Genomic DNA, 25,000 nt, shown 5'->3' with positions numbered 1-25,000 from the left:
GTAGTAGTAGTTTTTAAGTATGAAGCTAACTTTTACCTTTAGTTCAGTAGAGACTGACAATTTCAGGATTTAAATTCTCCAAATGATTCCACTGAAGGTGTATGGAGTTTACAAAACAAACTGGAGCACTTCCACATGACATCACAAGGTGGTTTCAGTTTGAGAGACGAACTCAGCCTAAATATGCAGGGTTTGTGTGCTAAACATGTGAGATCAGTCTAGTCAAACTGTGTCAAAATGAAGAGTTAACAATACCAGAAAATAGATTTAATAAATAGAAAATTCTAAAGATTATGTGAACAGAAAATTTTAAGCACATACGTTTTTTTCTTTATTCGATTTAAGACCAGGGTTTAGGTTTTAGTTTCGTTGGCAATGGCATAACATATTTTTTTGTCAGTGAAGCAAAACAAAACTCCAGGTATGTTTGTGATGAGGTAACAACATTATAACAGATCAGAAAATAGTGTAGGTCCTTTAATGTTATTAGCCTATGTGTCTTAATTTTGATGAAAACTGTGAAAAATGTGACAGTCAGAATTAGATTTTTAGTATTTTTTTTTTCTTTTTTAATTAATAATGTGTTCTTTTGTAGTCTTAAAGCAGAGATGGCCCAAGACCCTGAGACCTTGGAGCCCTTCCCAGTGGACAGAGATGGGGTAGAGTTCAGGAGAGCGAAGGATGTGCCTGACGGGGCTCTAGGATGCTGTGATAAATTCCAGCATTCTTTGTCCAAGTGGATGCTTCCGGAGAATAAACGTGACAGATATCTGGAGCGCGCCAACTGCTGTCCACCCCCCATCTTCATCATCCTCATCAGTATAGGAGAGGTGAGAGCAGAGGTGGAAATGTGGAACTGCACTTAAGTATAAAGTTTAGGTATCTGTATTTTAGATTTGAAAGTGGATACTTTTTAATTTTTACTTTACTACATTTGAGGGCATGTATCAGTGCTTTCTACTTCACCACATCTTTGAATGGGACTGAAAAGTAAATAGTATTTTTATTATAGTTTGAGACCTGCTGGAAAGACTTTATTTTTAACAGGTTTGTAGATTGAGCAAACAAAAACATACAAATAAAAAGAGATCAGAAAACAACTACCAATTCCATTATTCAAAATATTATAAACAAATCTATATCAAAAGCAATACATTTGAAGCTTTATTAGATCTCAAAATCTACGCAAAATACTGTAACTTTTTACGTTTTATCTACTTTTTTAAATGGGTACTTTTACTTGAGTAGCTTTTTTTAGTACCAGTATCTGTTCTTTTACTTAAGTAACTGGCTGAGACTGTCTGGCCTGGATGACACACACATTATGGATTGTGTGGACTATATGCAATATGTAGCCTACATTTGGCTGGATGTGATTGCTCTATAGATTGATTTTGTGTATTAAGTAGGGCAAAAATATAGGTGAGACTGTAAACTAGAATATGTTTTGTTATGTCACTATATTGATTTTGAAAGTGACACAATGTTCTGCGATAAGAACAATGGACAACCTTCTACCATCTGCGTTGAGGGAAAATGCTTGAACCTGAATTTTTATTTATTATTATTATTTTTTTGGTCATATTTAGTACAATATTACACATAGATGGTTTAAAACTCTGCAGTCATGTAAATCCTTTTTAACTCTTGATGATGTAAGTAGTGGTGGCTAGACTCATTTCAAATTATATTTTGATACTAAGGAATTGGCTCAGTACTCTCTGCAGATTTCAGTACCACAATGATAATAATAACGCTCTTTTTAGAAAATAAAATTTCATTTTCACCACAAAATAATAATAATCATGTTGTCTTATACTAGTTTTGTGGGTAATAAGGTAATAAGACTAGTTGCCCCATTTAAGTAACATTGATTTAGTATAGCATTTTTATAGTTTTTCTATTTTTATAGTATTTCTGTGGTAACCTACTTTTCACCTGCTGACAGTTCAAATTCCTTTAAATGTGGATGTTTTCGTAACCCAAAAAGTCTCACTACTGTGTTCTGTATATTGAGGAGAGCATAGCAGTGAACTCACAGCTCAGTTCACTAACTGGAAGTCTGTCACAAATGATTTGGTATCAATTTGTATCTGATTTTCGATAGATTTGACAGTTCTAATTAGTGACTATTTTGTCTGTCCCAGCATCAGAAAAGTTAATGGTTTTATCAGTTAAATTTCATTTTAAAAATGACACATTTATGGGAATATAATCTTTAAACTTTTTCTTTAGTATTTTGTAAACATCTTATATTTTTATTATTTGATGATTTAAAGGCCCTATATAACACAAAATTGAGCTTTTAGCCATGTTGTTACCTCATCAAAAACATTCCTAGAGTTGTGTGTTGTTTCGTTCACTTGTGTTTGATTGACCTTTATTATTAGACTGCATCTCCAGTTCAAAATGCTCTGTTCCACCTTGTGATGTCATGAAGCAGTAGTAGTAGTAAGATATTTTACCTTTTGCTCAGTAGAGATTGACCAGGTCTAAAATTAACAAAATATTTTTAGTGGAGGTATATGGAATTTAAAAACAGAGTGGAGTTCTTCTGTAACACAATTCCGAGTATGTTTTTGATGAGGAAACAAGATTATAACATCAGAAAACAGTGTAATATGGGCCCTTTAACTGACAGACTTCCAGTTAGTGAATTGAGCTGTGAGTTCACTGCTATGCTCTTCTCAATATACAGAACACAGTACTGAGACTTTTTGGGTTACGAAAACATCCACATTTAAAGGAATTTGAACTGTCAGCAGGTGGTCATGTGAAAAGTAGGTTACCAGAAAAAACTACAGGTTTTATATGAAAGATAGTGCAATAGTGCATTTTGACAACACTACACTATGTGGTTGATTGCAGAATTGACTTCATGGTATTTGGGGTAGATTGTGAAATAATGGAGTTTCCTTTTGTTTACAGATGTCTTTATTTATGTAGGTTTTTGTGCTGCTTTTACTACCAAATTTTTCCAACTACACATTTAGTACTATGGTGAAGTAGATCTATATGACAATGTGGACACATAGTCAGACACACACACATTACAATTATTGATACATTGTTTTGACGTCACGCTGAGGGCAGTTACCATGGTGACACAATGCACACATTAGCAAACACAGACAAAAAAGTTTGAAGATAGTCTGAAAAAAAAAAAAAAAAATCCAGAGCCTGTGATGACTATAAGCGTTCATGTCCTTTTTAGGTGTTTGATTTTCAAAAAAAAGATGAGAGTGACTAAATGAAAAACTGACTCTAATATTATATGTGAGAGACTTTAAAATAATCTCGCTTATTTTAGTTCCAACCAAGTCAGCTCTTTCTCATCAGATTGTGTTAAAATAAAATCAGATAAAGTCTTAACTTGAATAACAGAGACATTTATTCTGTTAACAATTAGCATAACTCAGGTGTCTCCAACCTTTTTCTTCCAGAGAGCTACTAGTTTTAGTGGTCACAAGAAATTTAGTATATAACAGAGCCACAGCAAACCTTAGATGAGGTACAGTTAGATTAGGGTGACCAGATGTCTCTGTTTATTCGGGACAGTCCCAGTTTTGAGCCCTGTGTCTTCTGTCCCAGCAGATTTATACAAAACCACTGATTTGTCCCAGTTTTATACAAGAAATGTCCCAGGTATCGCTATTTTTGACCAATTTGATCCCTGTCAACAGTAAAGGGAAGCATATATTGTCACTTGTTAAGGTAAAATAAAGAAAAGCTGCTTAAAAATGACCAAAACACAAAGAAAATGGGACTATATTGACTCACATGCTAACTCATAGTGCTGTGCAGAACAATTCTCCTGAGTTACACACTTGTTTCACAATTTTATTATTACCAACCACCACAAACCAGGGGTGTCCCAGTTTTTAATTTTGAAAATTTGGTCACCCTATCTTAGAGGCCTATAAAACATAAACCTGTATCCATTTATTAGTGTACAAAGTCAAGATACATGTGCAATGGTAAAATTAATCAGGTTTTACTTATTCAGCACAATGGTATAATTCAGAAATCCCTTGGTGAGCTACTTGGAAGGGGGTGGAGAGCTACCAGTAACTCCCGAGCTACAGGTTGGAGACCCCTGGCATAACTATAGTTCAAATCTGTTCAACTTGGATATATTAACATAGTTTGGTTAGATCTGGTTTGCATAACTGATCCACAAGGGAAATTATTTGGGCACAGTAGTTCATCCATCACAATATTTTATAATAACAAAGAGCAACAATATAAATGGTAATAATAAATTCAAAAGAAGTAGCAAAAATAGCAAGAAACTGGTGTCAAATACAGTAAATACATCTTGGCTTTATACAAGAGCATGGGTTATTGGAGATCTGATCAGATACTGTTAATTCACACATTCAAACAACTGCTGCTGTGTGAGCGACAGAAGTCCATTCACTTAGCACTAAATGTCAGAGAGCACAAATGGTTGGTTGCATAGGCTTTTCATTTCCGCACAGAAATTGCATAAGATTAACTCTGCTCTGAATACATCCTCTGTGCTTCTGGGCATAGCGGATAAGGCAGGCCCCTTCCAGAGAACTTCCACTTCCAAAGAAAATCTCAGCATCATACTTTTTAACTTTCATTTTCACAGGGACGCTTTATCACACAACACATCTGGTGCTCTTATCTATGTAGTTTAACAGACACTTCAAAGCTCTCATTGAAATATAATGTATTTGGATTCTATTTGAGGGCTGCTCACTGTATTACAAAAAAATATGTTATCCCAAGAAAACTAAAACCCTAAGGTCTTAAATCGAACAAAGAAAAAATGTATGGGCTTAAAATTCTCAGTTCACATTATCTTTACAATCTTCTTTTTATTTAGTCTACTGTATTTTCTGGTGTTGTTAACTCTTCATTTTGACACAATTTAACCAGACTGATCTCACATGTTTAAAACACAAATCCTGCATATTTAGGCTTGTGTTCTTCTCTCAAACTGAAAACACTCTGTTCCACATTGTGATGTCATCATGTTTTAATACAGGAAGTACTCCACTGTGTTTTTAAAGTCCATACACTTTCTCTAGAATCATTTGGATGTTTCTACTGAACAAAGGAGCAGCTGACAGCTTCATGACATCACAAGGTGGAACAGAGCAGTTTGAGCTTGGGAGATGTAGATAGACCCCTAATGCAGGATTACTCAAATGTGTGAATGAAACAAAACACAACTCCAGGTATGTTTTTGATGAGAAAACAACATCCCAACATGACTTAAAGCTCACAGGATTAAATTTTGTGTAATATAGGACCTTTTAACTTGAGTGCACTTAACATACATAGGCTACTATTTATCAGCACTGACAATATACATCATTGTAATTAAAATGTTTTATCATATTGTGTATTTTCTTGTTTTTCTCAGTTGGCAGTGTTCATTTACTACGCAGTGTGGAAGCCCCAGAAGCAGTGGATCACTCTGGATGAAGGCATTTGGACGAGTCCCCTGACATACAAGCCTGAGCTCAGGGAGGAGGCGTGGCGCTTCATCTCCTACATGTTTGTCCATGCGGGGTAAGAGAGGTCAGGGGATGAATGACTCATCAAAACCCAGTGGAAAAAAACGTTAAAGAGTAGTCACCGGTCAGGACCATACAGTGTATAAAGAAGTGAATTAAGGGAGTGTGGTGTCATAGTGTTCAGCTAGGCTAGCAGTTATAGGAGTGAATTTGAAGTTCTATAGTAGGAATAGGAATTTATTTACTGACATATTAACGTAATGAAAACACCAGGATCATGTAGAGAGGGTTAATATGAACATTTTATGACCAAAATGATGAGGCTCACTGCAGCAGTTACAGAGAGAGGGGCGATGTTTTTCAATGTAAAGTCATTTCAGTGTAAAGTCACATACAGTCTCTGGTCACACCAGTGCACCTAAAGCATGTAATCTTTTTGGAGGTCTGACTCACGTGTGGAGTCATATGCTTTACTTGGCATGGTCTAATTGTCCTGGTGTTTGTGGATTACTTTAGTGGGTACTATGTGTAACACAGGCTTTTTAAATAGAAATCTTCAAGAAGGCTAGAGAACTGCCCTAGTAGTATTTGTTTCTGGGGGAAGAAATATATATAATGGTGTAAAATGTAAGTGCAAAAGTATAAAATGTTGATATTGATATAGGCATAATTATAGGCATAATCATTTTGATCAAATACAAATTTTGATAGTACAGGAACACACAGAAATATATTTCAAATAAAATTTTGTTAAAGTTTACAGAAATAATATTTCACTTTATACTCTTATTATATGCACTAGAAATAAGGTTAAAAAAAGTCCCAGTTATTACAGAATGACATAATATAACTATACACTCAAAATGTAAATAAAAATACAAAAATAGGACAAAGTTGGACCTTTCCTAAGAGTTTAAACATGGTCTTGCTACTTGCTATTAATTAATGAATTGCTATTTTGACTTGTATTGATATTATATTTAAATATGTAAATGATAGTGTTTTATAAATGATTGTAGGAGAGAAATGGATGTTGGGTATTGAGCCTTTTCCTCAGTATTACTGAGTTTGACATTTTAATATTGTGAAAACATTAACTACCTGGTCTATGTGGAGTGGCTTATATATGCTACAGGCAAAGTTTATAATATGTTTTTAGGCAAAGTAGGAAATACATGTTTTATTATCTACTTTGTTTAGGCATTGGATAGACTGCCTTGGTATTCTCTTCAAAGCCTAGTGTCCTTTAGGCAAAGTGTGGCCCACAGGTTTTGTTGCTGATTTTATTTTATTTAAGGTGGATTTTAGCTTTTTATTTTGTCTGTTGGCAGTACATCTCTCTTTCACGCTTCTCTGTTGAAAATTGACATTTGCAAAATGGCTCACGTAGAATAACAAACGGGGTTACTGTTTTCTTAAACAAAATTTTACCTCAGTAAAATGCTGTTATATATTCAAAACTGATAAATTATCCCCAGAAGCAAGTTTGAGACTTTGGTCTGTAGTAATGAAACAAACGATCAAACTATCGAACGATCAAACTAAACCAAGCTTTAGTTGTGCTGAAAAAAAACTACACTATCATTATTGGGATACTTCAGAGAAATCCTGAGATATTCATATTTGTCAGTATACCTCTATTGGCAAGACCCTGTCATCAAGCCTAAATGTGACCTTTATACTAACAAACCTTTGTAGGCCCTATTATGTCCAGTAAGGTTATATGTACAAAAACATGAAGGGTGAGTGCATCAATGGGTCTAATTAATTGGTAGGCAGGTGCTCTTCAAGGATCCAGGAAAGTAGGCTAGAAAAAAAGAGATCTGAGGTAGTCTGACTTACAGTAAAAGCCCTTTATTTAGGTGAATAATTTTTAAAGGTTCACTATGTAACTTTTCTAATGGCAGGTCCATCAGAGAGGCAACCCTATTTACTGTCAGAATGCCTGTTTTTCTAGGTGTTTTTGAGCTATGAACCACCTGTAACTGGATAAATGTAAAGTAGAGCTGTTTAATGTCATACTGTGAAACATTCCAGGCAGAGCAATGACCTATCCATTGAAACAAGGAGCTGACATACCCCCAACTAAAAAGTTGCACAATACACCTTTAACAATGACTGCAAACAGTTTATGCTCCATTTGACTATGAGATTCTCCATTTTGCCTTTAGAGAGAATATTGATAATTTCCTACTTTGCCTGTGACATATGTATGTGTAGCTGTTTTGAAGCTGCCATGGTGCAACTATGATAATACCTACTTCTCAAGCATTTGTTTAGCTTCGATTTTTGAATGAGCTGAACAAAGAAAAGAATAGTTTAAGTTAAACCTGTATATTTTTCTCAGAGTGGAGCACATTCTGGGGAACCTGTTTATGCAGCTGTTACTGGGAATCCCTCTGGAGCTGGTTCACAAAGGCTTTGAGGTGGGGATGGTGTACCTCGCTGGAGTCCTCGCAGGTGAGGACTCATTTGTATAAACCAATTGATACTTTGCAGCTGTTGTCCTGGGTGGTGTGATACTAACTGTAAACTCTGCTCTGTCTGAAACTCTGTTACTCAAATTACTTTAATCTGAGCTTTGTTTTAACACAGTCTGACCAGAAAGAGTCGGTTTAGATGAAACTCTAGCAGGTCGTGTTTAAGGTCTTAAACTTTTTTGGTAGTTATTGCTAACGTCTGAATTGTGTCACCATAGTAACTGATAAACATTCCACCATAGAAATACATAGAAATACCCCCCAGCATGATGTCACTGAAAAGTATCCATGTGAAGGATCAGATTAACTGTTCAAAGATTTACATTTTATTTTTATTTTTTCCATCGATATCAAAGCACGTCGCTACATTTACTTTTTGTGTGGTTGTTTACCCCCAGGTTCTTTGGCCAGCTCCATATTTGACCCTCTCAGTGCCTTGGTAGGGGCCTCTGGAGGAGTTTATGCCCTAATCGGAGGCTATTTCATGAACGCAGTGGTGGTAAGTTTGGGTAGTGGGAAAGTTATAGATTTCTTTTCGCTTTGTCCTTCATCATGTTTTATATTTCTATGATCTTATTAAACAGAATTTCCGAGAGATGATCCCATTGCTCGTGTGTTTCGTATCCTTGCTATTGTAGTCATTGGTGAGTCTTTTTTGGATTCTATGATTTTCATTGCATAATGTTAAAGGACATATATTTTCTGATCTATGTTGTAATGTTGCCTCCTCATCACAGATATACCTGGAGTTGTGTTTTGTATAATTCACATAAACCCTACATATTTAGGATGAGTTCTTTTCTCATATGAAAAACTGTTTGTTCCACCTTGTGATGCTTTCCTGTGTTTTTAAACTCCATACACACACTTTTACTAGAATCATTTGGACGATTTGTAGATGTAGCCAAACTAATAATAAAAGGTTACACAAACGTGTGAATGAAACTAAACACAACTCCAGGTATGTTTTTGAGAAGGTAACAACATTCCAACATGGTTTAATGCTCACAAGAGTTAATTTTGAGTAATATAGGACCTTTTAAATCATGATGAATTGTCGTTGCAGTGGGCACAGATTTTGGATTTGCTTTCTACAGAAGATTTTTCAGTGATGAACAAGGATTGAGGGTGAGCCCTTTTTCCTTTTCAGTGAATAAATTATTATCAGAGATAGCACCTGCTGAGATATACTGTTTGTGGTTTTGAGAAACAATTTTTGCAAGATTTTTGGGCTAGAAAAGTTTAGTAATACAGACTATACTATACACTCAAGGCCTTACATGTTTTCAATGTAACATGCCTCTGTGGTTTTACTTTGGAGCATTGGAATCATCCTCTCTATTTAGATTTGTTTTCTTGGGGGTTAAATACAGACAGAATACAAACCATCCCCCTATTTGCTTATTTTTGTGGTAAGCCAGTACTTCAGGTTTCGAGCTGAGGTCATGTGTCACTATGGTCAATTAAGCTATCTAATCTCTCTGAGCCTGCAGGCTAATGTTTAACCAAATGTGACTCCTCCTCCCCTCTACAGGTGTCCTTTGTGGCCCATTTTGGAGGGATAGTAGCTGGCATGACCATCGGCTATGTCTTCTTCAGTGATTATAATGAGAAACTGCTCAAAGACCCTCGATTTTGGATCTGTATAGTTGGATTTGTGGTTTTCCTGATCTTTGCAGTGCTCTTCAATATCTTCCTGTCCCCAGCACCATAGAAACAATGACTGACAAATACTGTAACTGTATCAAGTGCCGAACACTTTAAGTCTTCATCACACACTCAGGTATATTATATTTCCACAAAAAACATGTCTACTCCATAAAGTAGGCACTCACATATCTATACCAACGCATTTCAGGACCGTGTTGGTTCCTCCTGCTGATCATGTGTAGTATTACACATATATTGCAGTATGTAGTACATGAAGTGTATGTACATAGCAATTTCATAAACCAACGCATGTTTTATATGTCTCATTTTTGTTGTTATGTTATTAGTCAGTGTTGTTAAGATTTAGTCTGACTTTTGTACTGTCATTTTTTAGCATTTAAATATTGCACATTGACTGTAATGTGAAAATTAAAAAAAAAAGTTTTTAATGTAATGTATGATTGCTCTCACAGTGTACTTCTTAAACACATAAACACATAAAGTCCTTTGTGATATAGGAGAATGTTTAGAACTCTGGTATTCTCATTAGCTGATTGTTTACTTCCTGATTTTGGTTAACCATCGTCTTAGGCCTGATGAAAGGGTTTTGTTTCAGTCGCTTCCTGTAGAAAGAATTGCACCCACAGAAAAATACTTGGTAAAACATGTGACCTTTGCTACCATTACTGTGTACAAATATAAACTACCTACACCAATTAGATAAAACCTGGATTAAAAACATGGTGGAGTTTTAAAGACTTGTTCTGGGTTTGCAAGTAAACTTGAATACACAACTAAAATTATTAGTCCAGTAAAATGCCAATACATGTTCCCTATTAAAAACAAAAGCAGGCGACGCCACAAGGTCACGTTACAGGTCCAGATCTGTGGAGAGGGGGCCACAAGTTTAATGCTATACTGTGGAGCATTCTGGAGAAAGCAATAGCATCTCCACTGACAAAGGCACATGGCAGACAGGAAAAGTAACAGTGCATCTTTGAAACCCCTGACCATCAAATGCTAATATATAAATAGACCAGTCTCAATGTTTGTTTGTATAATCAGTCTGTTTTCGATTTGGCTCTTCCTAATACCAGCTGCTTTTACTGTATGTGGAACGTTGCCTCTCTCCCTAGCCAATCAATAGAAGCTGGTCAATACTCAATTACTATACATTCTCAATTTTAACTTATTTTACAGAAGAATTTAAAATATTACATATAAAAGTAACCATAGCATTGCATTTTGTTCATTGTAAAACGTGTACCCAAGACATGTCATACTTTTTGAAAACATCTTTTTGCAAACAATATTTCACAAATTTACCTTATTTATTGTAACTGACAAATCAAAACAGGATCATGCAGCTCTATACGGGTATATCTTGGCACACCACTTTTATTGTACTTGCTAAGAGTTTTTTGTAAATTGGCTTAACTATTGTGAAGTGTTAATTACTCATTTAAACTCAGTCAAGTATGAAATTAGACAGGATGAGCCATTGATCATTTCCCTATAACAACTATTGACTTCACTTTGCCTATGTGCATCACTGACTGGGAATTCCAATGTTTTTCTTTTGTTAGTATAAATATTTGGTCAGTAATTATGGCTAAAATGTATATAAAGTACTTAAACACACAACATATTGCAAAAAGTATGTGAAAATGTTTAAATCTGTGTACAATTGATGCAACATAAAAGAAAAGGAGCTGCACTACGTAACATTTCTAGTGAAGGGTCTGCTACATGCTTGTCTTCATGGAAATGTTATTGCTTTGTCTAGAACATTTCACAGTATAAACGAAACCTTATCTATCACAAAGGAAACAAGCAGGTTACCACACTACACTATATTACAGTTCAGATCTGTGGAGAGTCGCCCTATTCACAGAAGGAATTATTATATTTCTGAGGAATGTAATGAATAAATGCTAGATGGAAATATTTAATGTCATACCATGGAATATTTAAGGCAAACACAGTAATTGCATCTCCATGGAGACAAGTAGGTAGCGGACCCTCTACTAGAAAAGTTCCACAGTAAAATCTAAATAATAATAATACAGAAATAAAATCTATACCATGTATCAATGCAGCTGTGTTCTGAATGCAGTGCTATAGAACTGTATTGACTTTCCCCGGGCACAGCACAGTTGGCACCCTTTCCCTCGGCAGATCAGTTGGTGTTGCTTATTTTGAGGCAGCACGGAGCAGTGGGGGTTGGCAAAGTTTGGGTGACGAGAGTGGACGGATGCAGAGGGCGCTAACGATTTTTCTAACTTTTTGGTGAGCTCGTCCGGACTGCATGACCCGAGGAGATTTAAGTCATCATCGGCAGTCCATCCACGCTGCTGCTGCAAGGTAAAAGTCCTAGTTTATTCAATGACTTTACTTTACTTTTTAGAAAATTTTAGTTTGAATTTTGGCAGTTTGGAGTGCCTGTTTGGATAATGTATGTGTGAGGCACTGGCTTTAAGTTTACATGCATACAAACATCTGATTATCTGATTTCTGGAGCTTTAAAATTGTTTTAAGGTGCATTGTGTAACTTTTCTGGTGGAGGATCTGCCGCCTGCTTTTCTCCATGGAGATGTTATTTCCTTGTCTAGGATGTTCAACAGTATAGAATTAAACCTTTCTATCATCACTGAAGCCAAACCAGACCAAGTTACTGGTCAGATCTGTGAAGAGGCAACCCCACTTACAGTCAGAATGCCTGTTTTTTTTAATTTTGGCAATAAAACCACATGTAATAGAATACATGTAAGGCTGTTTGTTATAATACAGAACAACAGCAGAGCAATGACATATCCATAGAAACAAGGTGACGAACCCCCAACCAAAAAGTTACATAGTGCACCTTTAAATGACATGCAAACTGCAGAAATTTAATGTGACCAATCAGAAGTGTGCTATGATCAGAAAGAAATCAGATTATTTTGCACTTTCCATATCATCATATTAAAAGTCTTATAACTCAAAATCTTATTAGAATCAAAATTTGGGTGTGCATGTAACTGCAGCCACTGTCACTTCTTAGCTCAAATGATTGCTAGTTATTTGGGGTATATTGATACTTTGCAGTGACATCACACTAGGGGTGTTCTACATGTATCTCTATTGGCTTAATGTTCAGCAGTTACCATGGTGACACAATGTACACATTAGCAAACACTGACAAAAAAGTTTTAAGATGGATTTAAACAACACATTTTCAGGAGCTTGTGATCAATTTATGGTCCTGTATGGTTGATTTTCACCAAAAAGGTGAAACATAACTGAAATCAGATTTCTGTTTCAGGTTTCTGTTCTGATCAGATTGTGTTAGACTTAATCTTTATTTTAACTTGAGAGCTTCTAAAAGAGTAGTGCTTTCAGTTAGCATCAAACCCCCAGGGAATATTGATGACATCAGCTGCAAAGTATCATATACATATATACATTCCTTCTTCAATACTTTGCCTCCTGTATCTTTCAGTCATAATGGCAGAGTGAAGATGGGAGACTGGAACATCCTAGGGGGGATTTTGGAGGAGGTGCATATCCATTCCACGATGGTAGGAAAGATCTGGCTCACCATCCTCTTCCTGTTCCGTATGCTTGTGCTGGGGGTTGCAGCAGAGGACGTGTGGAATGACGAGCAGAAAGACTTTATATGTAACACTGAACAGCCTGGGTGCAGAAACGTGTGCTATGACCTGGCCTTCCCCATCTCACTCATCCGATACTGGGTTCTGCAGGTCATTTTTGTATCTTCGCCCTCACTGGTTTACATGGGCCATGCTCTGTACAGGCTCCGTGCACTGGAGAAGGAGCGGCAGAAGAAGAAGGTCCTGTTGAAGAGAGAGCTGGAGTTGGTGGATGTGGAGTCGGTGGAGACGAGGAAGAAGATTGAGCGTGAGATGAAGCAGGTGGACCAAAGTAGGCTGAACAAAGCTCCTCTGAGGGGCTCTCTGCTGCGCACATATGTGACCCACATCGTCACACGCTCTGTGGTAGAGGTGCTCTTCATGACAGGACAATATCTCCTCTATGGTTTTCATCTCCACCCACTCTTTAAATGTGAGAGGAGTCCATGTCCCAATGCAGTGGACTGCTATGTCTCCAGACCCACTGAGAAAAGCGTCTTCATGGTCTTCATGCAGTGCATCGCAGCGATTTCCCTTTCACTAAATATTCTTGAGATTATGCATTTAGGCTACAAAAAGATCAAGAGGGTGATTTTAGACTTATACCCAAGGTTCAGAAACAGCACAGATGAACTTGAGGACTATTTTGCGAGCAAAGGTAAAAAAGAATCTGTAATACAAATGTACACCAGCTCAGCTAGAAAGGCAACTATTGCCTCAGCTCCAAGTGACTACAACCTCCTGGAGAGGGTCCACGGCACCATCATGTATCCCAGCCTCATGAAATCATCAGCTTTCCTACCTCTACAACAAGAAGATGGCTCTAAATGTTCTGCCCACAGCCCCCCCCAGTGTGAGTGTACTGCCACTGCAGATGAGCCCTGCTCTGCATGCTATGATTTCCTGGTGACTCCAAAGCCAGAGGCTGAGGACTCCCTACAGGTAATACATCATGTAAAGGACAACGAGAGCAGTGAGACAACCAGCCCTGAAGCTGCTAAACTCCCAGAGAAGAAAGTGGCTCACTCCTCCTCTTTCCCCACACTGCCAGCGAGCGCTGTGAGGAGGCCAGTCCGAGCGCACAGTTCTTTTAAATTCTCTACAGTGTTGGAGGGCAGAAGCTCAGACACAGACTCATATGGTGGAGCCAAGGCCAGTAGCCTGCACACATCTCCTCAGATACACTCAGCACAACTGAAGGCCCATAGTCCACATTCTACCTCTGAGTCTCAGGACAACTCCAGCTCTGGCTCCAGACATCACCCCAGACCCCCCTCCTCCAGCTGCAAGGCCTCCATGGCAAGTACTTCAAGCAGCAGACGAGCACCAGATCTGCAGATCTAAAGACAGCATCTACAGAACCTTTGTTTATTTTCAGGGGTGTTACTAGGATGGGTCAAGTTTTCATTAAATATTTTTACATTGTATGTATTTTTTCCTAATAAAAATGTATTTGATATGATATGTCGTCTTAATTGGATGTTTTTCCAAATCACTCATTGTTGTGGTATGATTAATTAGGTATATTTAACATTTGAAATCTACTCAGTGAGAAAAAAAATTTTTTGAAACTAATTCCACTCAGTGTTTTCTTTTATTTAAAAAAAATATCAATATTGACAGAAAACATATCCTAATCACATGGTGATGGTCATAACAAATTTAAATCATTAATCAAGAATATTATTTTAGTAAACTTCAAAACAAAGTGCCAAGACTTGTAAAGCGCAAAGGTTATTCAAGTATGTGGACAGTACAAAATTACTTACATGGCCATATACAGAATAAATAAGAGTAAAATACACTTAACACAATAGTGGGCAAAATTAAAAATGTGTGAAATGGGCTCATGCACCATTGTCATGTTCAGGTTCGTAGTGGCGTAGCTGTAAGCACAGAACAGTAAGGATTTTCATTGTCATTCGTCACACTAGCACAATGCACAGATACACAGACACACATGAACAGGACACACCTTTGCCCTGAGCTCCTGGTTCTCCTCAGTGAGTTGAGCACACTTCTGTCTTAGGTCTGCCAGCTCCTGCTCCAGAGAGTCTGTATCAGAGGAGTCAGCAACAGCGCCCAGGTGCTGCTTGACAAATCTGGGATCACCTTCATTAAAGAAAACATTTCTCTGAAATATGACTAAGTTTAACTACCGTGAGTCAAGGGAATTCCCTTGATAAAACTATGGCACGGAGGGAAGGATACTCCAAAGCATTTGTAGGCTTCTCTTGTTGTTCATAAAGATTTACCAAAACTGCAAACGACAAATAAAAATAAATGTGACACTGATAGGAGGAAAAATAACAAGAAAGAAGAGAAATAAACATGGTCTTTCTTTACCACTGGTGAGACTGTCGATCACGCCGCCTTTCTCCAAATATCTGCGAAACTGCTCTCTTTTGGAGTCTGGTGGCTGTAATAGAAAACTGTTAGCAAACGAAACGTAACACCTTTCCAGTCAAGATTAACCGCAAAAGTAACTGCAAAAGCTAAAAGCAAAATATAGTTAACTGAAAACTGTTTTAGCATGCCAGTAGTTAAGAGTTTAAATCTTACCTTTAAATGTCATTCAAAAACCAATACAAGACTTACTTACTCTGTGATAATGTGCCATATTGATGACAACTGCTAGTGTTTTCTTCAATGTTAAGAGTTAACAAACTAATGTAATGCTTTCAGTTCAACTTAAGTGCGAAGTTTCGTTTTTCACGAGGTCTATGGGTTGTTCTGTGGCTGTCTGTAAAATATATTTATCCTCCGCTCACATTGATTTAGGACATTTGAGACAACACAAATCAGTCTATAAAAAAAAAAGAAAGTGACAAAAAAAATTGTAAATATACAGGGATTTTTAATTGTTTTAATTTGATCGTGTATCGTTTTTTTATTTAATGTATTTGACCCTTACTTTAAATTTACAAACACTCTCGAACGCGTCATTTGAATCAGGTTTAGTCTGCCCTCTAATGGTACCAGAGTGTATCGTTGAAGTTGCTTGAGTCGCTTCAGTAAATCGAAACACATTTTAAAATAAATGTTTTTACTTGACAGAGTACAGATGAGATATGGTAAAATGTTTGCCAACGGGCACACACGACTTTACAAACCAAAACAGATAGTAATAGTCGGGTAATAGGTCACAAAACAAGTCTGTGCACTAGTCAGGTGACAGCGGTCAGCCTCAGAAGAGTGACAAGTCCTTTCAACCAATCAGCTTTCAGTTTGTAATCTCATCAGCCAATCAGGATTAACGGGCGGGTGAAAAAAAGCTTTTATTTCCTACGGGAGAGGAAATCCTTAGAAAATGTGTGTGCGATCATGCCCCGTGTCTCCAAGTAGCCGACAATATTGACCAACAATTTTATTATTCCTAAATCGGAGCGGTCCAAACCTAGTTGTAGATCATAGGCAGAAGCGTGGGGTCCGAAGAGCGAGGGGGGGACCAGGGGTAGCCGCGGTCGCTGGGTCAAAATGTCGATTCAGTACGAGGTGGAGCAGCTGGCTGACAGCTATGGGGTGGCGGACTCTTTCCCCAAAGATTTCGGCTATGGAGGAGAGGAGGCCGACATCGAGGACAGCCCGGCTCCGTCCGACAGCAAACCACGCATCCTACTCATGGGTTTGAGAAGAAGCGGGAAGTCCTCCATTCAGAAGGTAACCACACACTTACGTAAAACTGCGAGCAAGTTATTTTCACTGGCATAATCATCACAGCTAGCAAGGGACTTTAGCATGTGATAATAAGATGCACTGCAAACTAGCAAATGGTGTAAACTAAGGACTGGGAAGAGATCTGCAGCTCAAGTTGCTAATGTGACTCTTGCTAGCTTTTACCATTAGCTGTGAATAATTAACCTGGTGAATAAAAAACGCTTGGTGCATGTGTGGGATGTGTGGACAGACTGCATGTGACTGTTTGGTTAGCATCTTCTCCCACATGCCAAATCGCACCGCCGGTCCCACCCATTCCTAAGGCACAGGGCAGGTCTGAGTCTGATGTAGCATTCACATGACAGCAGATCGACCACACCTTTCGTTCTGCAACTCCTCTTACTAGTGTAAAATCAGAGCCAAATTAAAGCAGCATTATTCCCTTCATTGAATAGTGTAGTGCTCGCTTTAAACCACTGTCTGATCCAGCTGGAGGCTACTAATGTTTTATTTATGACTAAAATTTGCATAACATATTTCCAAATTTCAGGCTAGTAAATGCATAGTCTATTCAATTTGATCAGGCATTTATTACAGCGTTCTTGGGAAGTATTACAGGTCCTATATTATACGCTAAATTGATTTCTGTAAGATATATATGTTATAATGTTGTTACTTCATCAAAAACATACCTGGAGTTGTGTTTTGTTTCATTCACACATGTTTGAGTAATCTTGCATTATTAGTTGGTCTACATCTCCAAAGATCAAAATGCTCTGTTCCACCTTGTGATGTCATGAAGAGGTAGTTGTCAAGTTACCTTTTGAGCTACCTTTTACCTTTTAGTTCAGTAGAGACTGGCAATTCTAGGATTGGAATTATCCAGATGATACTATCTACCATCCAAAATATGCAGGGTGTGTGTGTTAAATATATGTGAATGAAACAAAACACAAGGTTTGTTTTGATGAGGAAACAACTACAACAAAGATGAAAGAAAACAGCTTAATATTTGTGATCTTAAGCCAGGCTACCCACCTGCCAAGTCTAATTTTTCACTGTAAACCTATGAACATTAAAAAACATGTGATCTGGATTATCTCAGTTTCCACAATGACCAATACTATTCCACTTAACAGAAAAGCATACAGGTCAATTTTAATGCCTCAACTACCAAATGCCTTCTATTTCATATTCTTTTAGCAAATCTATATAGCTGATAACAGTTTTACAAAGGTTGTATGGATGGTGTAACTCTTAGCTGTTCGTGTTCATGTGAGCTGCATGTAGTGTACAGTAAATGAGGCAATAAAAAGCCTATTGCATAACACTGTTGACAGTTAATAAAGATGTATGCACAGTGACAGTCATGAGGTGAATTGGCAGAATGTAGTAGTTTGATTCAACTGTGACTACGGATACACCAATTTAACTTTTCGATACTGATTTCGATATTATGGCTCTAAGTGTCTGCTTATACCAGATATCAGCTGATACCAGTGCAGAGACTGAAAATGGAATTTTTAATTCCTTTAAATAAAAACAAAACTTATCAAAATGTGTACTGTAGCTGTTTTTTATCTCTCTAGTAACTACAGAACAACTTTGTATAAATAAAGGAGACATGAAGAGACTTTCCGGACCAACTACAACCAAGTAAATAGTCATATTGCATCAATTCATATGTCCAACCACAATATCTTCTGAATAGTAGAACTTTTTTAGTATCTGTACTGATAATGCGATACCAGATTGGTGCATCCTTTATTCAAATGTAACACCAGGTTTAGTACTCTTTCCTTTAGATATATTTGTGAGGTTTGATTTCCTTTGCTGCATTCTTTTAGTGTTTTTCTCATAACCTGCTTGTCCACTCTTTGTATTACTAACTTTAGTCACTTGTACTGTTGAACTACATCTTAGCCAAGGATATGTAAGAGCTTTAAGATTCTGCCCATTTGTTGCTGTGATCTCATTATTGATTTCTTGATCTTTCAGGTTGTTTTCCACAAGATGTCCCCAAATGAGACATTATTTCTGGAGAGCACAAACAAGATTTACAAAGACGACATTTCCAGCAGTTCTTTTGTAAACTTCCAGATCTGGGACTTTCCTGGCCAGGTGGACTTCCTCGATCCCACATTTGACTACGAGATGATCTTCAGAGGAACTGGAGCTTTAATATTTGTTATTGATGCGCAGGTGAGGAGCCAGATCAGATTAAGGACCCATAAAAGGGTGCTTAATCCTTAAAGGTTGAAATGTTTTTGTAATTCTAATTCTGTTAATGGTCAGATTAGTGTTAAACTCAATACTTATTTTATTTCACAATTATGATAAAAAGAAATGCTCTTTTTTTAAAGACAGTAGACTGTTCTTTTTAACACAAAACTTTTTATACCATGTGGTCTTATACTAGTTTGGATCTAAAACAATTTAAGAAAAGGTTAAATGTTGTCTTTATGTGATCTGTTTTAGTATCAATACTTAAGTATCTAGGTGCAGTACTAGCGTTAATATTGACTTAGTCTGATTTTCAATACTTTTGAAAACTCTAAGTTAAACTTTCACATTGAGTACCTAAAACTTACTTAATAAAACTCAAACAGAGGATTGCAGTTACAAAATTTGTGCAAATGTGTCTCAATTTCAGCAAATCTGTGTGAACTGGATCCAAAAGGTTTCCAAAAACCTTCTCTCTGAAAAATTTATTTACTTTTGCATGGCGAGTTAATACAGTGAAATGTGTTTGGTTGGTGATTCAGCAGTATAGTATATGTTATATTTTTTCTTTCTTCCTTAGTCATTACTTTGCACTTTTCCTTGTAACCTCTTTAAAAGTGATGACACTGTGCAGTTCTGTTTGTTCACTTGTGACTTTGGTTTTGTCACTTTAACAGATCACCAGACCACGAAAGCTCCTGTCTGGTTTTTGGTGCTTTTATTCACTGCTTCAGTGTAGTTTAAGGCATTGCAGATGGTGGCATAACTTGTTGTGTCTAGTGTTAAATGATAAACCTCTTTCCTAGAACAGCTTATATTACCTAATTGACCACTGTTGTATACACTTTTAATAATCATCTGAAAGATTATTTGGCAGCATTAGAAGATTTGTATAGTGAAAGGGCTCATATTATGCCATTTTCTGATCTGTTATAATGTTTCCTCTTCAAAAATAGACCTGGAGTTGTGTTTTGTTTCATTCACATTCTTCATATTTAGGCTGAGTTCTGAGTTAAACTGAAAACACTTCCACCTTGTGATGTCATGTGGTAATATAAGAAGTGGTTCACTGTGTTTTTAAACCCTATACACCTTCACTAAAATCATTTGTACAATTTCAGCCCTGAAGTTGCCAATCTATTGAGCTAAATGCAAAAGGTAGCTAAACTACAACCACATGACATCACAAGGTGGAAGAGAGCTTTTAAAGCTCACAAGAGTAAATTTGTTTAATATAGGACATAATTATATGTGCATTTATATCATTATTGGAGAAAGCCTTTGCATGTTTCATTGGCTCCTTAAAAGAATATGACTACAAAATATTAATTTGCTTTTTTAAATAATAGTACCTGTAGTTGTATGAGCTTACATTGGGTTACATGATTATTTATTATCTGCTAAGAGTTAAGAAGCCGTGCGATAAGGTTCAGAGGAAATGATAGTTCAAACTATACTCTTAAGGAAATGAACAAGTCATTTATTCCAAGTAATGCAAATGGCAGTATGATTAATACCTTATCTGTTAACACTTTATAACATGAAGCATGAAAAAGTCTTGATTCATAATAAGAAGCTGTTTCATTAAGAATGTTTATTAATATCTTAACTCCTTCCCAAACTCTTTGGTTAATGATGCACTATGTATTGCTTTGCCTGGAGTGTTCCACAGTATGACAATTAACAGCTCTACCTTTAAATTTATTCAGGCTATTACAGGTGGTTTTATTGCTCAAAAATACGTAGAAAAATAGGCATTCTGTCTGAGCGTGGTTGCTACTCCACATATCTGACCTTAAAACATGGTCTGGTTTGGTCTCCATGAAGATGGAAAGGTTTAAAGCCATACTGTGTAACATTCCATACAAAGCAATAAGATCTCCATGGAGAAAAGCATTTAACCAAAAAGTTGCACAATGCACTTTTAAGTAGTTACTTGACCTGAATCATTGTTAATAAACTATTTGTGTATTATGAATTAACATCTGATGCTATTTTGCAAGCTTATAAGTGATTTGATGTTAATTTTATTTTTTTTTTATTCAACCCATATTTTCCTTAACCTTATTCTGCTGCTAACTAACCCTTTCCTATTTGTTACATAAGAGTAAACCATTTTTGTTTAACCCTTCTTATAAGTGCCCATTAGGACCATAGTTCATGTACAACAATGTCCTACTCTCAATATTATACTTATGAGCAGAAATAACCATTTTGTTATTGGGAAAGTTTTAGTAAGTTTAATTAAGGCCATACAGAATAAGACATTAGTAAGTGCTAACTGCTGAGTAATACTAATTAACACTGAACTCATTGGATCTCTTAAGGAGTCTATAATATTCCACAATTTTCTGATTTATGTTATAATGTTTCCTCATCAAAAACATACCTGTTGTGTTTTGTTTCATTCACACGTGTTTAACACATCAACCTTGCATATTTAGGTTGAGTAACAAAAAACCCTCTTTTACACTTTGTAATTTCATGTGATATTAAAGGAAGTGCTTCACTGTGTTTTTAAACTCCAAACACCTTCACTAGAATAATTTATGATTTCAGCCCTGAAATTGCCAATATCTACTGAACTAAAGGTAAAAGAAGCTGTTAACTTGAAAAACTACGGCTACATCACATCACAAGGTAGAAACGAGCATTTTGATCTTTGGATATGTCAACAGACTAATAATAAAGGATTACTCAAATATGTGTGAATGAAACAAAACAAAACTCCAAGTAACAATGAGTGAGGTAACAATGTTAATTTAATAATAAGTGTACCGTAAAATAGTGTCTTATGTCCTCAGCTACTATTAAAATACATTGTGCAACCATTGTAAGATCTGTCCACCTATTGCTGTAATAATGATTTGATGGTATTGTGATTTTATTATTCTTTTCTTATTCTCTAAAGCACTTACAAATAAACTTGCCTTCCTTAATAAATCACTTAACATGTGTCTCTTTTGCAGGATGATTATGTGGAGGCCCTGACGAGGCTCCATCTCACAGTGTCTCAGGCCTACCGCGTCAACCCCGAGATCAACTTCGAGGTTTTCATTCACAAAGTAGACGGACTTTCTGACGACCACAAAATTGAAACACAAAGGGACATTCACCAGAGGGCCAATGATGACCTGGCCGATGCTAGTTTAGAAAAGCTACATCTCAGGTATACATTTCATTTTGATTGATTTCTCCTTTTTATAGTTGGAGTGATGTTAGCCTCTGTTAATAGTCTATTCTTGTACATTTGAAAGCACTGTGCAATTTGAGAAGCAAGCAATAACATGGAAGATATCAATATGTGTTGTGTATTTAGCTTGTACTTGTAGGCCTGTCTTGATAATTAAAATATAGAGTTATCATTCAATATAGGACAGATGTAACAATATATTTTGGGGGTCAGTATTTATCGTGTGTACATTTTCTTTGTACTACCGGAAAATTTTGGGTTATTTTTGGCTATATGATGCAATTTAAGACATAAAAGTGTGAATAACCTGATTCGTTACAGATGCAAACTAACTACTCAAGTATTTCATTGTGCTGTTTATTTATTGCAACTCATGATTTTTAACAATATTGTAGATTTGGAAGAGTTTTTGAGGTTTAAGGCATAGTCATGATAAAATAAATTAATGAAAAAATGTTTGGCACACTCACACAAAAAGTCTTTGTCAGATCGTTTTTCTTGCTTTGGACTTTGGTGTGTGTTTTCTGCTTCATTTGAGGTATGATAACAAATTTTGAAGCACGATATATATTGATACAGAGATATACTGCAATAAATTATAAAGTTTAAATTACTTCATATCACAATAATAACTATAATCCCAGCAAATAATTTTTAAATACAGTGTCATTCAAAAGGTCTAAGCTGCAACAAATAAACAGCAGATTGAACCAACAATTAGCCATAGAAGTTAGTTATTCAGCCCTGTAAAGCAAAAATCTCATCAAATTGCAACAAAAAAGCCTAAACTCCCTACTTTTACAAAGAAAATGTACACATGAGCCCCAAAATATATTGCTCCAGCTTTTATATTGAACAATAAGTCTATATAGTAATTATCGTAACAGTCCTAGCCTAATTCTTTAGATTGGTGCAGTCACAGTCATAGTTGGCCTCATTGCAGAAGTTCTTCACACAATGGTGCTAGATTCAACTCTTGTCTTCTAATGAGAATAGTCCATTCCCATAGCAAAGGGGCTGTTTTTTGTGCGCTAATGATGTGCGCGCAGTTTTCATTTCTTTAGATAATTCACCCTACTCCACACCATTACTGCTGTAAGTTAATGACCCTTACGTTTGATTCATGTTGTTTGTGGTTTTGGATCATTACAATATAATATCCTGTACTTGTTTGACATAAGCATAATGGATTGCTGTTTTGAAGATTAAGAACAAGAGATAAATGTTGTTTTTCCCCAATTGTTGTAGATATGTTTTAAATTTTAAATTTTAAAAGCTTTTTTGATTCATTAGTTTACTTTGGTCACAGGTATATTCAGACATTACTGTGGAAACAGTAATATTTAACATACAGATACTGAAAAGGTGTAGGCTGAAGCTTTATCTTATTAGGCCTACCTTTTGTTCCTTTGTCATAGCATCATTCATATTTATGAACAAAGCAAAAGGAAGTAAACGCTACAGTAGCAGTACAGAAAAGTATAGAAAAGTACTATAGCACAGACTAAGTGTCATAATGCTTGTATCTTCACAGAGTTGAACATTTAAACTACTTTTTAAAGTAGAGGAGAGTGCTGCACAATTAAAGATTTTCTGTACAATTGTGCCAAAAGTTTCATAGTGTTTGTTCTGCTTTTCTTTTCTTTTTTTTTTATAAATATACCTCTGAGCTCATATTTGCTATTTTGGATTTTAGTCATATTCTGTAATGATTTTGACAAGATTATTTTTAACTTTGACTTCATTGTACCTGCTCTGTTCAGATTTAAGGAAGTGCAGTGTTTCTCACATCTGCTTACTTACTTCCTGTTTTTGTCCCTCACAGCTTTTACCTAACAAGTATCTATGACCACTCAATCTTCGAGGCCTTCAGCAAAGTGGTGCAGAAGCTCATCCCCCAACTCCCCACACTGGAAAACCTCCTCAACATTTTCATTTCTGTAAGAAAACAACTGCTTTTAAAGCTTGTCATGGGCCGTGTGATTTGTGTGTGACTGCGTGTCTGATGTGACTCAAACATTCTACACTCAATGGTCAGCACTCAGCACTTCCTTCACTGTTTTTACAAGCGAAGCAAGCAAATGTTAAGCTAATCATTTTCAACATGACCTTCCAAACTCTAAAGGAAGTAAGATTAGGCTACATAACTTTATCTCTTAAAAGTGCATTGTGTAACTTTTCTGGTGGAGGGTCTGTCAAATGCTTGTCTCCGTGGACATGCGGCCATACTGGCTTGTCAAAGCCTGATCCCATCACATCTAAGAAGCTAAGCAAGGCCGGGCCTGGTTAGTACTTGGATGGGAGACCACTGGGAAAATCTGGTGTCACGGTGGGGCGCCTGTCATTGTGTTTTTAGCCAAGGCACTTCACCCACTTTGCCTAGTATGAAGGTGATGTGTGCCCAAGTGATGGTGGTGGTTGGCGTGGCCAATGGCGCCGATTGGCAATCTCGCTTTTATCGGTCTGCCCCAGGGCAGCTGTGACTACTGTAGTGGCTTACCACCACTGAATGTGGAGTGAACTGATAATGCTCTATAAAGCATCTTTGAGTGTCCAGAAAAGCCCTATATAAAACTGATGCATTATCATTATTATTATTTTATTTTGTTGATTTGTCTGGAATTTTTCACCGAATGGCATTAAACCTTTCTATCCTCATGGAGACCAAACCAG

At 36.6% G+C, this 25,000-nt stretch overlaps 4 protein-coding genes across 4 annotated transcripts; 3 read left to right on the top strand and 1 right to left on the bottom strand.

Annotated features, from left to right (window-relative positions):
- Positions 1 to 403: 403 nt before the first annotated feature.
- Positions 404 to 10,080, top strand: rhbdl2 (rhomboid, veinlet-like 2 (Drosophila)). Its single transcript, XM_055163151.1, is given in 9 exon segments — positions 404 to 421; positions 596 to 830; positions 5,399 to 5,547; positions 7,840 to 7,952; positions 8,371 to 8,471; positions 8,557 to 8,581; positions 8,584 to 8,616; positions 9,039 to 9,100; positions 9,507 to 10,080. Coding segments are annotated over 8 exon segments (885 nt in total). The 5' UTR covers positions 404 to 421; positions 596 to 608; the 3' UTR covers positions 9,687 to 10,080.
- Positions 10,081 to 11,489: 1,409 nt separating this feature from the next.
- On the top strand, positions 11,490 to 14,646 carry gja9a (gap junction protein alpha 9a). The gene is made up of 2 exons (XM_020940517.2): positions 11,490 to 11,986; positions 13,104 to 14,646. The coding sequence occupies exons 1-2, from the start codon at positions 11,931 to 11,933 to the stop codon at positions 14,596 to 14,598; spliced, it is 1,551 nt and encodes a 516-aa protein (XP_020796176.2). The 5' UTR covers positions 11,490 to 11,930; the 3' UTR covers positions 14,599 to 14,646.
- A 183-nt stretch (positions 14,647 to 14,829) lies between these two features.
- On the bottom strand, positions 14,830 to 16,012 carry LOC110174252 (c-Myc-binding protein). The gene is made up of 5 exons (XM_020940315.2): positions 15,857 to 16,012; positions 15,601 to 15,673; positions 15,466 to 15,514; positions 15,230 to 15,356; positions 14,830 to 15,140 (listed from the first exon to the last, which is right to left on the bottom strand). Exons 1-5 carry the CDS (start codon positions 15,872 to 15,874, stop codon positions 15,102 to 15,104), a joined length of 306 nt encoding a protein of 101 aa, XP_020795974.1. The 5' UTR covers positions 15,875 to 16,012; the 3' UTR covers positions 14,830 to 15,101.
- Positions 16,013 to 16,526: 514 nt separating this feature from the next.
- LOC110174251 (Ras-related GTP binding Ca) lies at positions 16,527 to 24,336 on the top strand. Its single transcript, XM_055163152.1, has 4 exons — positions 16,527 to 16,914; positions 18,910 to 19,113; positions 22,104 to 22,303; positions 24,153 to 24,336. Exons 1-4 carry the CDS (start codon positions 16,732 to 16,734, stop codon positions 24,319 to 24,321), a joined length of 756 nt encoding a protein of 251 aa, XP_055019127.1. The 5' UTR covers positions 16,527 to 16,731; the 3' UTR covers positions 24,322 to 24,336.
- The last annotated feature ends 664 nt before the right edge of the window (positions 24,337 to 25,000 follow it).

This window comes from Boleophthalmus pectinirostris, unplaced genomic scaffold, assembly GCF_026225935.1.
Source record: "Boleophthalmus pectinirostris isolate CB_2022bp ecotype Guang Dong unplaced genomic scaffold, ASM2622593v1 HiC_scaffold_541, whole genome shotgun sequence".
NCBI classification, from domain to species: Eukaryota; Metazoa; Chordata; class Actinopteri; order Gobiiformes; family Gobiidae; genus Boleophthalmus; species Boleophthalmus pectinirostris.
This window is presented reverse-complemented; position numbering and strand designations above follow the sequence as displayed.

What these genes read in the sequence shown, in the direction of transcription:
- LOC110174251 (XM_055163152.1), top strand. Translation starts at nt 16,732, where the DNA reads ATGTCGATTCAGTACGAGGTGGAGCAGCTGGCTGACAGCTATGGGGTG. An exon ending in GGAAGTCCTCCATTCAGAAG is followed by an intron (nt 16,915 to 18,909) that starts GTAACCACACAC and finishes TTGATCTTTCAG; the next exon opens with GTTGTTTTCCACAAGATGTC. An exon ending in TTAGAAAAGCTACATCTCAG is followed by an intron (nt 22,304 to 24,152) that starts GTATACATTTCA and finishes TGTCCCTCACAG; the next exon opens with CTTTTACCTAACAAGTATCT.
- LOC110174252 (XM_020940315.2), bottom strand. An exon ending in AAGCCTACAAATGCTTTGGA is followed by an intron (nt 15,357 to 15,465) that starts GTATCCTTCCCT and finishes AGGTGATCCCAG; the next exon opens with ATTTGTCAAGCAGCACCTGG. An exon ending in ACCAGGAGCTCAGGGCAAAG is followed by an intron (nt 15,141 to 15,229) that starts GTGTGTCCTGTT and finishes CTGTGCTTACAG; the next exon opens with CTACGCCACTACGAACCTGA.
- gja9a (XM_020940517.2), top strand. Translation starts at nt 11,931, where the DNA reads ATGACCCGAGGAGATTTAAGTCATCATCGGCAGTCCATCCACGCTGCT. An exon ending in ATCCACGCTGCTGCTGCAAG is followed by an intron (nt 11,987 to 13,103) that starts GTAAAAGTCCTA and finishes TGTATCTTTCAG; the next exon opens with TCATAATGGCAGAGTGAAGA.